This window comes from Monodelphis domestica, chromosome 2 (assembly GCF_027887165.1).
Source record: "Monodelphis domestica isolate mMonDom1 chromosome 2, mMonDom1.pri, whole genome shotgun sequence".
NCBI classification, from domain to species: domain Eukaryota; kingdom Metazoa; phylum Chordata; class Mammalia; order Didelphimorphia; family Didelphidae; genus Monodelphis; species Monodelphis domestica.
Window position 1 is genome coordinate 514,910,109 of NC_077228.1, and position 12,994 is coordinate 514,923,102.

At 42.4% G+C, this 12,994-nt stretch overlaps 1 protein-coding gene and 1 non-coding gene across 5 annotated transcripts; one reads left to right on the forward strand and one right to left on the reverse strand.

Annotated features, from left to right (window-relative positions):
* Positions 1–612: 612 nt before the first annotated feature.
* On the reverse strand, positions 613–714 carry MIR12324B (microRNA mir-12324b). The gene has a single exon (NR_162872.1). It is a non-coding gene; the product is annotated as a microRNA mir-12324b (primary transcript).
* A 3,586-nt stretch (positions 715–4,300) lies between these two features.
* NUPR2 (nuclear protein 2, transcriptional regulator) lies at positions 4,301–7,653 on the forward strand. 4 transcript variants are annotated; one of them, XR_008916857.1, is made up of 3 exons: positions 4,301–5,872; positions 6,247–7,153; positions 7,252–7,653. XR_008916857.1 is itself a non-coding variant. In XM_056819705.1 (2 exons), exon 1 carries the CDS (start codon positions 5,440–5,442, stop codon positions 5,827–5,829), a length of 390 nt encoding a protein of 129 aa, XP_056675683.1. In that variant the 5' UTR covers positions 4,301–5,439; the 3' UTR covers positions 5,830–5,872; positions 6,247–7,653. The 4 variants fall into 4 exon arrangements, 2 of the variants coding, with proteins under 2 accessions (XP_056675683.1, XP_001363260.2); XR_463477.3 differs by having other exon boundaries at positions 6,247–6,455; XM_056819705.1 differs by having other exon boundaries at positions 6,247–7,653.
* The last annotated feature ends 5,341 nt before the right edge of the window (positions 7,654–12,994 follow it).

A 12,994-nucleotide genomic window follows, 5' to 3' on the forward strand; every position in this document is an offset into this window, starting at 1 on the left:
GCTCCAGATGGCCAGCTTTGGCCCTCCTTTGTCCACATCCAGGCTTCTAGCCCTTTCTGACCGTGCCTGCCAAGGACCCTCCCCTTCGCTCTTCCCCATATGGTCTTCCCCAATTAGGATGTAGCCTCCTTTAGGCCAGGGGCTTCCCAGTAGGTGTAGCCCCAGCACTTAACACATAGTGAGCCCTCAAGAAATCATTTCTCTAGCTTTTTTTTTTTTAATCTTCTCTCCCTTCTGTTTCCAGTCCTGTTGCTCTTGGACACCTTTCCCACAGCTTGTTGACTCCCGTTTGTCATTTCCAAAAATGGTGGGATGGGTTTAGTCATCGTCATCGTTGCCATCACATTAGACAAAAATCCTTCCTCTCCACAACAATAACTACAACAAAGACCAAGAGTTGAAATACTTTAAGGATCCAGGATTTTATCCCTGTGGGTGCTCCCTCTGTAGGCACATCGTGGGGAAAGCAACTTCTCTGTCTTCTGTTGTGGGTCAGTTGTGTCCGACTCTTCATGAGCCCATTTGGGGTTTTCGTGGCAAAGATACTGGTGTGGTTTGCCATGGCCTTCTCCAGCTCATTTGACATATGAGGTAGGCAGGGTTGAGTGACTTGCCCAGGGTCACACAGCTGGTATGTGTCTGTGGCCAGATTTGAACTCAGGAAGATGAGTCTTCCAGACTCCAGGCCTGGCGCTTTGTCCATTGTGCCACCTAGCTGTTTTGTAGGTTGCTGTGGCTGAAAACTTTTCACTTTTAGCCAACCTGTACCTGGTTCTGGGCCTCAAAAATTAGTGCTTAGATGAGCAGCCTCAAGGTCTGGGTGCCTTTGTTTCTGACAGACTGAAGTTCACAGAGACAACATCAGACATCGAAAGAAGACTTTGATGAATCTGCATATTTGTCTTGTTGGGCCCAGATTTAAGAGCCCTGTAGAATTTTAGATAGAAGGGCTCTCCCTTAGAGCAAATTAAACCCTCATTAATATAATTGGAAGGGACTTCAAAGATCTTCTAAGGCTTCTCATTTTACATATCGGGAAACTGAGGCCATCGAATCTCAATATGTGCTCGAGGCCATGGTTGTTATGAGGTAGCATGAGAAATGTTTATAAGCTGGGTTCAAGCTGGGCTCAGTTATTCTTCAAGGTGAAATGGAAAGATCCTAAATTAATTTTATCCAATCTGAAACTGGGATTAGACCTGTGATTTCACTGGCACAGGAAACTTCCTCTACAGGTTGGCAGCTTCTCAGGAACTTAACATCTTGGCGAGTAGCCTGGGGGCTCTGAGAGCTTAGATGTCTGGTTCAGGATCACAAGGCCAGTGTTTCAGAAGGATGGCATAAACCCCAGTCCCCCAGCCGCTGAGGCAGGCTCTGAATGGGGAGGGACTGTGACAGGAGACATAAGTCTGGGAAATCTGAAAAATCAATGAGAGAACAGAAAATTAGAAGAGAAGTAGATTATACCTCTTCCACTGCTCCGGACAGGACATGTATTTTTGGTGAGACAAAGGATAGAGGAAGTTGCAAAAGATAAAACAAATCAATTTGATTAGATGAAACTGGAAAGTTTTTGTACAAACAAAATTAAGGCATCTAGAATAATAAAGGAAGTCATGAAATGGGAAAAAATCTTCAGATAGGGATTTGGTATTGCAGACAATTAACAGATCATATATGTATATTTATCTGTGTATGTATATATATCTCAGTGTCCATATTCATATCAATATGTAAGTTATAAATATAATATAAATAAAAGACATAAAGTTATATAAATATATAACCAAATTCATTTCCTAATAGATAAGCCACTATAGGAGATGAACAAACAACCAAATAACAAACAAAAGAATTACAAGTAGTCATATAAAGGAATGAGCCAGATAATAATAAACGAATAAGAATAAGAATAATAAACAAAACAATCCTGAGATTTCACCTCATGCCTTCCAGTTTGGTGATGACAAAATAGGGAAATAACCCATGTTGGGGGGAGGAGCTATTGTGGGCAGATGGACACTCTGGTCCGTGGTTGAGCTATGAAACAGCGCCACCATTTAGGACAACGATTTGGACTTGTACAACTAAAGAGATGAAGATACGCATATCCTTTGACCCAGGGCTTCTGCTTCTGGATTCACTCCCCAAAGAGGTCAATGATGAGAAGAGTCCTCATATGATGGCACCAAAATATTTATGACAGAGTTTTTTGTAGTAGCAAAGGGACATCCAGAATGGTGACAAGGAAGGCCCATCGATTGGGGAATGGCTGGTTACGGTACATAAATGTGAGAGAATGTTGCTGAGCTTCAAGAAGTGATGAATATGTGAATACAGAGAAGTAGGAAAAGATTCACATGAACTGATGCAGAATGAAGCTGAGCCAAGAATACAATATACACCATCCTGACAACAATGTAAATGGAAAGATCACACACAGTGAACATAGCAAAATTATAAAGAATAAGCATGGTTCCAAAGGAGATATTTTGAGAAATCACTCCTTCTACCTTTTTTGCAGAGGTGGGAGGCTCACAGGAGTGGTACATTCCATATGTTCTCAAATTTTTTAGATATAATAATCAGTCTTGATAACTTGTTTTTCTTTTTTTTTTAATTTGAAAAAACTCTGACATATGGAATGGCTCTCTGAGGGAGGGGAAGGGATATTGGAAGAAATTTGGTGATATGAAAAGGACAGAAGATTCAGCACAACACAAATTCAGAAGGGTCATTAAATACCATCTTGGACATCTTTGGTCTATAGTACTATATTCAGAAATATTCAGAAATTCTCACCAAAGCACTAGACAAGAAGGAGAACTGAGTTCTAGTCTCACCTCTGAAATTTGTGGATCACAGGATTATAAATTTGGAACTGGAGGTTACTTCAAGGCTATCCAGTCCAACCCCTCATTCTGCAGTCGGGGAAACTGAGACCAAGGGAGAGTAAATGCCTTGCTTTAGGCCACACAGGCAGCAAAGGACAGATCGTAAATAGCATTATATAGATCCAGAGCTGGAAGGGACCCCAAGGACAATGGTGGGACCCCAACTCCCTTATTTTACAGATGAGGAAACTGAGACCCAAGGAAAATAAGTAGCCTACTCAAAGTCACACAGATTTAGCAGGTAGCAGTGCTGGGATGTGAAATGAGGTACTCTTATTCCTCATTAATTAATGGATGACTTGGACAAAAACTTTTTCTGGGCCTCAGTTTCAGCATGTATAAAATGAGGGAGATGGATAAAATGGCTTCCATCTATAAACTGCCATGAGCCTCCGTTTCTTCATCAACAAAAATGAGGAGGTTGGATGGCCCGAAGGGCCTATGAGTTCTCTTCTAGCTATACAGCTATAGTCCTATGATCCAGGGATTCCCAGGATCTTGGTTTCCTCATTTATAAAAGGAGGAGGCTGGATGAAATAGATGGTCTCTGAGGTCTCTTCCAGGCAGAGAGCTTTGATTCCATGATCTATGATGTCTGTCATCCTATGGTCTGTAGAGAGAGCTGTTTGATGGATCCTAAATTGGGTTGGAGCTATGCTGAGGAACTCCTTGATAGAGAAAGAGAAATATAAAGTTAATTATATATACATATATTATACACACACACATACATGTGTATGTACTTTAGATAAAGGCCTTGCGTCAACATGGAAATATAGAAGTCCCCAGTTTATTTAGTTTGAGGGTATAAACCCCAGGCTTGGACCTTGCCACAGGAGAGATTTCCCCCAAGGAAGGTCCCACTTCACCAGACAATGGACATCCTGGTAGTTTGGGTGGGAGCAGCTAATTCCATCTAATATTAAATATCTCTTCTGTCCCAATGGTTTCTCCCCCTAGGCTAACGTCCATTGCCAAACTGGCCCAGCCCTGGGCTGAATCTTTCTCTTTTGTGTCCATTATGGGGCATCAGCCCCTCACTGTTATTCCTGTCTGGAACTCCTCATTTTCTTTTCTTACCATTGTAAAGTCAGTCAACTGTCCCTCTCACTCCAAGCCACCAGGTCATCTAGAGTGGTATATAGGCTCCCCAAATTCTTTTGTTCCTCCGAGTCCATCCTGAGTGAGTGGCACTCCCAGGGGTCAGTGACCAGGGCCTCCAGACTCTGTGCAGTCTCGGGGAGCAGCTCTGTTGTCATAACCTAGTAGCGCTGAACCCCTTTTTCCCTTGATTAAAGAGTGATTTTGACTATTTAATAGTTCTGCGTTTTTTCTATTTGACACTAGTAACAAGTCTAAGACAGAAGGGCAAAGGCTAGGCACTATATAAATATCTATTCTTTTTTTATCTTTTTCTTTTCTTTCTTTCTTTTCTTTTTATCTTAGTATCACTACTAAAATGGAAGAACAATTAAGGACCAGACAATCTGGGTTAAGTGACTTGCCCAGGATCACATGACTAAGACTTGTCTGAGGCTAGATTTGAGCCCAGCTTCTCCTGCTTCTAAACCTGGTGCTCTTTCTACTGTGCCACTTATCTACCCCCAAAGAACTTTTCAAACCTTAAAGTGATATATAAATGCTAGTTATTTTTATTAGAGATAATTGATATATTAACAGATAAATATAATACACGCACTTTGCACAACTTAAAATGCTACATAATTGCCAGCTATTATTATTAACCAGATTTAATATAATCAAAGTGCTCTATCAATCTTAAGGTGCTATAAAATACTATTATTAATAGATACTTGGGGAAGAGATGGATCCAAAGCACTTTGCAAACTTTAGACCTATATAAATCGCATTAGGCTTCATTATTCGATACATAAGTGGATACAAATACGTATGCAAAGCACTTCGTAAAATCTCAAGAAGCTATATAAATGCAAAGATAGCATTTTCTTTGTATAGCGTTTTAAGGTTTGCAAAGTGTGTTTTAAAATAATGCCAGACACATGCAAAGTGCTTTGCAAACCTTAAAACGCTATATAAATAGCATTAGAAGTTATCATTATTAGGTAGAGCCAGTCTGATTACTTTATTGTCAAAGTAAGCAGACAGAGCAGGACGGATAGATGAATGCCACAATACATATTAAGCCCCTTCTATAAAGCAAGTACTTTGCTACTTTAAGAACAAGGTCCTTTAGACCCTAGATAAGCACGGTGGGATAGGTAGTTCTGGAGGATCTTTTCGATTGTAAGAAGTCTCGCGAGAGGGTAATGAGAAGAGGAGGCTCGTGGAGTGGGGCAGCCCTCCCCTCAAAATTCTACAAGGTAAGAGAGGACTAAACCATCAACTCCATCTACTTGGAAGAGTTTCCTTGCTTGTGGCTAGGAGAGAGGGAGTTATGGGAAGGCACCTGACATAGGTCGGACGACGATTGGTTGCTCGCTCTGTGACGCAAGGCAAGGGGCGGGACTTGTCGGTGCCGCCCCTTCGGCTGAGCCAATGGCCACTCCGGGTTCGTGCACGTGGCATGAACCTTACTCCCAGGAGGAGTGCCGAGGATACGGAATGCGCCCCCGGGATGGAGAGGGAAGCGGAGCGACTGCCATCACCATCCCCGCCACAGTCCCCTCCGCTGCGTCGGCCTCGTCTCCCGACCCGGCAGAAATCACAGGAAGAGCTGCCGCTAGCGAACTTCGAGGAGGAGCACTACGACTGTTACGACTACTACAACCTACGGGAATATCCGATCCGCGGTCCCGGCTGGAGCAAGGGCCGCACCCGGCGGGAGCGGGAGCTCCGCACCAACCGGCCAGTGCCCGCGGGCCATGAGCGGAAGATCGCCCAGAAGTTGTACAACAGCCAGCGGAAGCGGCGCCAGCGCCAGCTTCAGTCACGGCCTCGCACCCGGCTCTCCTGAAGGGGGCGGCCTCCCGCTCCCGTCGTGGTTCTCCCTGGCCAAGGTGCGTGAGCGCCCGGGCCCCGCTGGGCGGGATGGGCGGGTCCCTAGAGTCCAGACCCGCCCCCCGGAGCCAGTTTTTCCCCCTCCCTCCTCCAGGACACCGTTCCTGTGCACGGTGCTAGTCACTGAACCCCGTTTTTCGCATGAGGAAACTGAGGCTAATAAGCACAGGGACTGGCCCAAGGTCACACAGCTAGACAGATTGGGAACTCAGGACTTGTTGATTCCAAAACCTATTGCAGATAAACTGCCGACTACCCTACATATTCTTTCCCCCAGATCCCCAAAGCCCTGCCCCTCCCCCACCCCAAACCCATCTTTAGTGACTTTTCTCCAACTGCTAGAAATGTTCATTCTGTTTTGTCTCCTCTCAAGGTCAAGGACTTTACATGGTTCCACGGATTTCTAGGTGGAGTTTCCCCAAGGTTTAATAATTGAAGCAAAACCCAGAAAGCCCTAACATTTGTCTAGTCGCATTTCTTCAACCGACCACCTGCCCTTCCCACTGAAGATACGAGAAAATAAAGCATTTATTATGCAAATCAGCAAACATTTATTAAATATGCCTCCCTACTCAATGCCAGGTATTTACTAAGGGCTGGAGATACAAGACTAACTATGTGCCTAGCACTGGACTGAACTGAGCATACAAGCAAAAGACAGTTCCTGCCCTCAAAGAGCTTAATTTTTAAGGAAAGCCTCCCTCGGACTGTGAGCTCCTTGAGAACAGAGACTGTTTTGATTTAGTATAGAGCCTGGTACACAGTAGTGCTTAATAAATGCTAGTTGATTGAGAACTGTAAATGGACAGATGGTAGGACTTGGTATTGCTTTTAGAGCTGGCTTCTGTTAGAGAGCCTTGAAAAAGGACATTTTTAAAAATCCTTGAGAGGAGGCAGAATTGCATTTTTTCCTCCTATAGCCTTAGTTTCTGTTTTAGGTTTTGATTCTAAGACAGAAAAATGGGAATTAAGTGACAGCTAGGAAGTATCGGGCCAGATTTAAACTCATGCCCTTCTGACTCCAGGCCTAGGCACTCTATCCCTTAAGATAATAATTCAAACTCCAGAAAACCTTCACATCCGACCTTTAAAAACCAAAGTGTTTGGGGCAAGTAGGTGGTTCAGTGGATAAAGAGCTAGGCCTGGATGGGAAGGTCTTGATTTCAAATATGATCTCAGATATTTCCTTGCTGTGTGACCTTAAGCAAATTGGTTAACTTCAGTTGCCCACCACTCTTCTGCCTTGGAACCAATTCTTAATATCCATTCTAAGACATCAGGTAAGCATTTAAAAAACAAACCAACACTATAATGTTGCCCCTATGGGGACCCTCTCATGGAAGAGATTGATGATCTTTTTGTATTTAATTTTTTGCAGGATTCACAAAGGACCTGGTAAAGTCTTTTCTCTAACTCCAACTATATCTGTTGTCATAAGGGAGAGCTAGAGAGTCCATGTCGGTCACCAGGACTTTCTTGTTGCCAGCTCTCAGTGGATTGCTTCAGGACCTTTTTTCCCTTCCAGCACACTGAGGTGTTACATCAATAAGACCCATGTTCAGTCCCTCTGGGGTATGTCTTCTCTTTAGGATTCCTAATTAAAGCAGAGCAGCAAGAATGGTTTTTCAACTCTTCTGTTTTGGTCAAAGTTAATATTACTACGAGCATGAAAGTGGTTTTAAAATAGGTTCTTGGATAAGACACTTATGGTATCCCGTCAAATGTTAGTTTGTAGTTTTAGGGACCAAAATAATAAAGATCAAATCTGTTTTTTCTGTGATATAGTACTTGTACATGTCCTTTTTCAATACTCTTCACAATGGCAGGCATATATTAGGTAAGTTAAAAAGCTGGCCCAAACTGATTTTTGCCAATTTATTAATGTGTGAAGTGGAAGTTTAAGGTGTCAGCTTGGAATCTAGAAACCCCAAACTTGTAGCCTAGTAAGATCTGATGGGAGAAGTTTTAGGCAATCCACTTGAGGTGGAAGCTAAGCTTAAGCTGAATGACTCTTCTTTTCTCCAGAAGCCTCTCCCAGTATGAACTTCGGTGCCTTCAGTTTACAAGATTGATGCTCTGCCTACTGTGCTAAAGAGTCACTTGGCTTGGGCTTAGCCTCTACCTCAAGTGGAGGGTCTTTACCTGACAGTCCATTCTTCAGTCTGAAACTGCTAGCCTGGATTCCCCTCAGGGTAGATTCTCATGGGAACAGGGAACAAGGACAAGCTTTGGGGTCTCCAACTTACAAGCTAGTCCTAAAACTTGGGGTTCATCAGATCTTACTAGGCTACAAGTTTGAGGTTACTAAATGCCATGTTGACAAAGGGGACCTTGAAATATCAGGGTGTACCCTCTTTAGCCACCTTTTCAAAATAAGTCTGGGGAGAATCATCACTTAAAATGCAATGCTTTCTTGGGAGAGCAAGAAATGTGGGGCAATCCCCCCCCAGATTTACAGAAAAATATAGGGCAACGCCTCAAGTCATGGACCTAAGACAAGGCCCAAGAATTTACCCCCAAATTCCCTTATTTATAAGGAAATCCTGATACAATCAAGCATCCCTGAAGGGATTATAACATTTTTACAAGGGTTGGAGACAGGTTTTAATCCAGAAATAAAGGACAGGAATATTATACAAAAAGAGGAGTTCAGGACTTGACCAATTGAGAGAGGCCTTTGATATAATGGATGAGACTTCTGAGACAAAAGGGTACTTAAGACTTGATCATTGGATACTGGGATCTAAGACTTAGTCTGGGACCTCCCTAAGGCAAGATTCCAGACAAACTCCAAAGATCCTACCCAAAACATGGGAGGTCCTGCAGGGAGGTGTTGTAATCTTGTTTTAAAAGGAGAAGTGGGGAGGGGAAACCAGCTTTACTAATTTCTTGGAGATAGTAATAACTATTACTTTGAGAATAACACACTAATTTCTCATTCCACACATTAAGAAGGGTCAGTAGGCTGGCCTCAGACATTTTGTGGCTCTGTGACCCTGGGCAAGTCATTTGACCCCTGTTGGCCTCTTACCACTTTTCTGCCTTAAAACCAATACTTAGTATTGATTATAAGAGGGAAAGTAAGGGTTGCTTACCTGCCGCCCTGGACCCTCATGATGGGCAGTGACTGGGCAAACTTAGTACCTTTACTGTAAGGCTATCTGCTCAAAAATGTTTGAGAATTCATAATCCCTTCGTGGTAAGCCAAAATGTGGTTTTAAAATTAATATTCAGTAACTATTATATTTAAAAAGTTTTATTAATAATAACGAGGGCAAAAGAACTGCCTGAATTCAGGCTGGTTGCAGGTCCAAAAAGAGAGGGAGAAGTTATAGCCACTTAAATACAATCACACAAAAAAACATGGAGATGCAGGAAAGGGGATTTTGGGAAATACCAAGGGATTTCTGGGGGATAAAGTCCAAAGGCCTTTATAATCTCCATTTATACACTGAGGGATCCTGGGCAAGTCACTTTGACCCCCATTGCCTGGCCCTTATCACTCTTCTGCCTTAGAACCAATACACAGTATTGAATCTAAGATGGAAGGTATGTGTTAAAAAAAAAAAAGCTAGACAAGTCATTTATTCTGGGCTCACTATTAAAAATGAAGGTTCAGTGGGTATACCCACACAACACACATAAACATATATGTTACCACGTATGCAGACTCTTGGACTTGGATTTGGAGTCTGTAACCTAAGTTTGAAGTTTACCTCTGTTATTTAATACCCAGATTGCCCTAGGGCAGTTTTGCTCTTAACAGTGCCTTTTAATTTCCTCATCTGTAGTAGGATTAGAGAATCTCTAAAGACTAAAGATTTTTTAAAACACTAAAAGTAGAATTACTGTGGAAATGCTTCATTCTTAGGTTGGCATATTGTGGTGAAGAAATAAAAATACCTTTTTAGGGGGCAGCTGGGTAGCTCAGTGGATTGAGAACCAGGCCTAGAGACGGGAGGTCCTAGGTTCAAATCCGGCCTCAGCCACTTCCTAGCTGTGTGACCCTGGGCAAGTCACTTGACCCCCATTGCCTAGCCCTTACCACTCTTCTGCCTTGGAGCCAATATACAGTATTGACTCCAAGATGGAAGGTAAGGGTTTTAATAAAAAAATACCTTTTTAAAAATTAGATGTTTTCATTGGCCAAGATCACGTTTGAGTTTTTTGTTTTATTTTTAAGTGACTGAGAATACTGGATCTTCAAAAGCATTTAATGTTTTAAGCTTCATGCTTAAGACAGTTCTCTGCTGTTGAACATTCTTGCATCTGAAGCTCCTACTATTATTTCGAGGCCTGAAAGGTAAATTACAATCATTCATTATGAAATTATACTGATTACATGGGACAAAATCTTTTCTCTCTCCTTGAGAGTCTTTCTTTTGTTAGACTTAGAGAACATTTCCAAGCCTCCTGACACATACAAGTTGTGTAGACAAACAGTGGGGGAATTGTTTGGCCTTTAAAGTATTTGGATTTGGGGATTGTTGGGTTTTTTTAACCAGATCTTTTTAGGAGATGAGTTAAAGGAAAACAAACATTTGAAACAAAATTTCTGTAACTTCACTCCTTACTTTTATGCCCTGGATCTATGGTCAGGTCTTAAATCTAGCCAAGTCAAGTCCCTCTCCCTGTCCTGTCCTATCCCCAAGGCATAGCACTGTGTCTGATACATAGAAAATGATTGATAAATGCCTGTTGTTTGCCTGGTAGTAGGGAGCCTTGAGAACACAGGAACCAGGTAATGTTTATTCCAAACAAAAGAAGGCTCCAGTAGGAGACAATGAGAGTCATTTTCCAGCTCGGGAAGGGCTGTCCTGTGGAAAAGGGTTTATAAGATTTTCTTTTTGTAATCAAATCAACAAACTATTGGATGCCTGCTGTGTGCCAGGTGCTGGTAAGGACACAAAGACAGAAATGAAGCTGCCACAAGGAAAATTCTCCTTGCATCAAGCCTAAACCATTCTGACAATCAGAACCATTGAAAAGTCAAATAAAATGGACTTGGGATAGCATTCTTAATGCTTTTTGCATTGTGAACCCTTTAGCAGCCTGGAGATGCCCACCCCTTTTCAGAAAATGTTAACAATTACAAATGAATAAAACAAGAATATATAGGATTACAAAGCAAACCAATCATATGGAAATACAAAGACCAAAAACATTTGTAATCAAGTTTATGGAACCCCTCCAATTAAGAACCCTTTCCTTGGGATGTATGAGGTTCCTCTTAAGGACTTCACTCTTCCAGTGAAGACTGCATGGCCCTTTCTTTGGGGGAGTCAAAGAAGGAATTCCTTTCATTGGTATTGTCAACTGAAAAACACAGAACCACTAAAGGAATCAGAAAGACCAAATCATTAATCAGGACTGAAGTGCTCAATTAATCAATCCCAACGATGAAACAATGACCAACAATGTAATACACAGGAGGGAGTTTATTAAACAAACTGCAGTTTGGGCTCCGCACTCTAAAAAATGGCTGGAGCCCTGAGTCTGGGGCTTGCAGGTTTTTATACTGGAGCGGTAGAGGGAGTGCACAGGAATTACTGGGGTGGGGGAAGTGAACAGGAACTCCTGGGGCTGGGGTCCTTATCAGTTAGGGTTGTTATCAGTTGGGAGGGAGGGAACAGGAACTCCTAGGGTTGGGGTGTTATCAGTTCCTAGCACATTCCACGGTATGGTAACTGGTTCTTCATTAAGAGGCTCTAGGGGAAAGGGGGTCAGGGAGAAAATGGGTTCCAGGTCTGGTCCTTCAGGACAAAAGACAAAGTTCTTAATATTTGGCGGCCACACAGAGCCAAAGTTCTGGGACTCTGGGAACAATGTCTCTGGGAGAAAGCACCACCAAAGAGGATTCTCCAAAGAGCACTAGAACTTGGGATCTTATATACCTTTTTGGGGAATTAAAGACAGAAAACACATACTGACTGGTTACAAGCAGTCTTGAGAAAGAGGCTGTAGCCAGAGGCTGGAATACCAGGGAGTAGCCTAAGATACCTTGGGAGAAACTTCTAAAACAAAAAGGGAGATTTGAGGTTTTGAGCATTTCTATCTCTCCTATTAAGGACACTTAATGGATGCTTGGTGGTCCATTGTCCAGTCTAAGACAAGGTGGGCTGCAACTTCCCTTAAGGCAAATCCCCAAGGGACTGGTAGAAACTTGGGGTTTCAAAAAAACACTGTTGACATTATGGATTAGAATGAATGGCCCTTAGGAGGTCCTTTCATCTTTATGGATTCTATAATTCTGGGCCATGTGCCACCTTCCTCTAGTAAAGCCCATTGCTTTTTTTTTTTTAACTCTTACCTTCCATCTTAGAATCTACAATAAGGCTGAAGAGGGGTTAGGGCTAGGCAATGGGGGTTAAGTGACTTGCCCAGGGTCACACAGCTGAGAAATGTCTAAGGCCAATTTTGAACCTAGGACCTCCCATCTCTAGACCTGACTCTCAATCCACTGAGCAGCCTAGCTTCCCCCTTCCACCATTTTAACAATATATGGCCACAACCCTCTTGAGAAACTCACATAGTTCAGCAAAACAAACTGCCATGCTGGCCATGTCCAAAAGTACACATCTGTCTTATTCTGGATCAACCTCCCAAGCAGGAGATAGGTGGCATGAGTCATACTTCCTCCTCTGGACTTCTATTATTACAGTCAGAAATCTAAAATCTTTCAAAGGTGTTTTTCTCTATAATGTCATGTAAATTGTTCTATTTATTCATAGAGGTCTTTCCAGTTTCCTCTCAATTTGTCCTTTTCATCATTTCTTATGGCATAATAATATTCCATTCCATTCCTATATCACAGTTTATTTAGCTATTTCCTAATAGTTGTGCACCTCTTTTATTTCCAGTTTGGGCCTACTACCCATATTTTTGTACTTATATATGCTGACCCCTTTTCTTTTTACACAGGCCCTCATTACTTCTCTCATTACTGCAGTGATCCTCGGGCCTGAAATCTCTCCCAACTTCCCATGTTGTTCTCCTATTCATACAATCCTAGTGGCTCCCTATTGCCTCTCAGATAAAATTTAACCTCCTTATTTTGATATTTAAAATCACTGACATCCCAGTTTCTATGTGTGAAGTGGAAGTTTAAGGGGACCTTGAAA

Bases quoted from the DNA above. Each gene is read 5' to 3' on its own strand.
- NUPR2 (XM_056819705.1), top strand. From the start codon at position 5,440: ATGAACCTTACTCCCAGGAGGAGTGCCGAGGATACGGAATGCGCCCCC.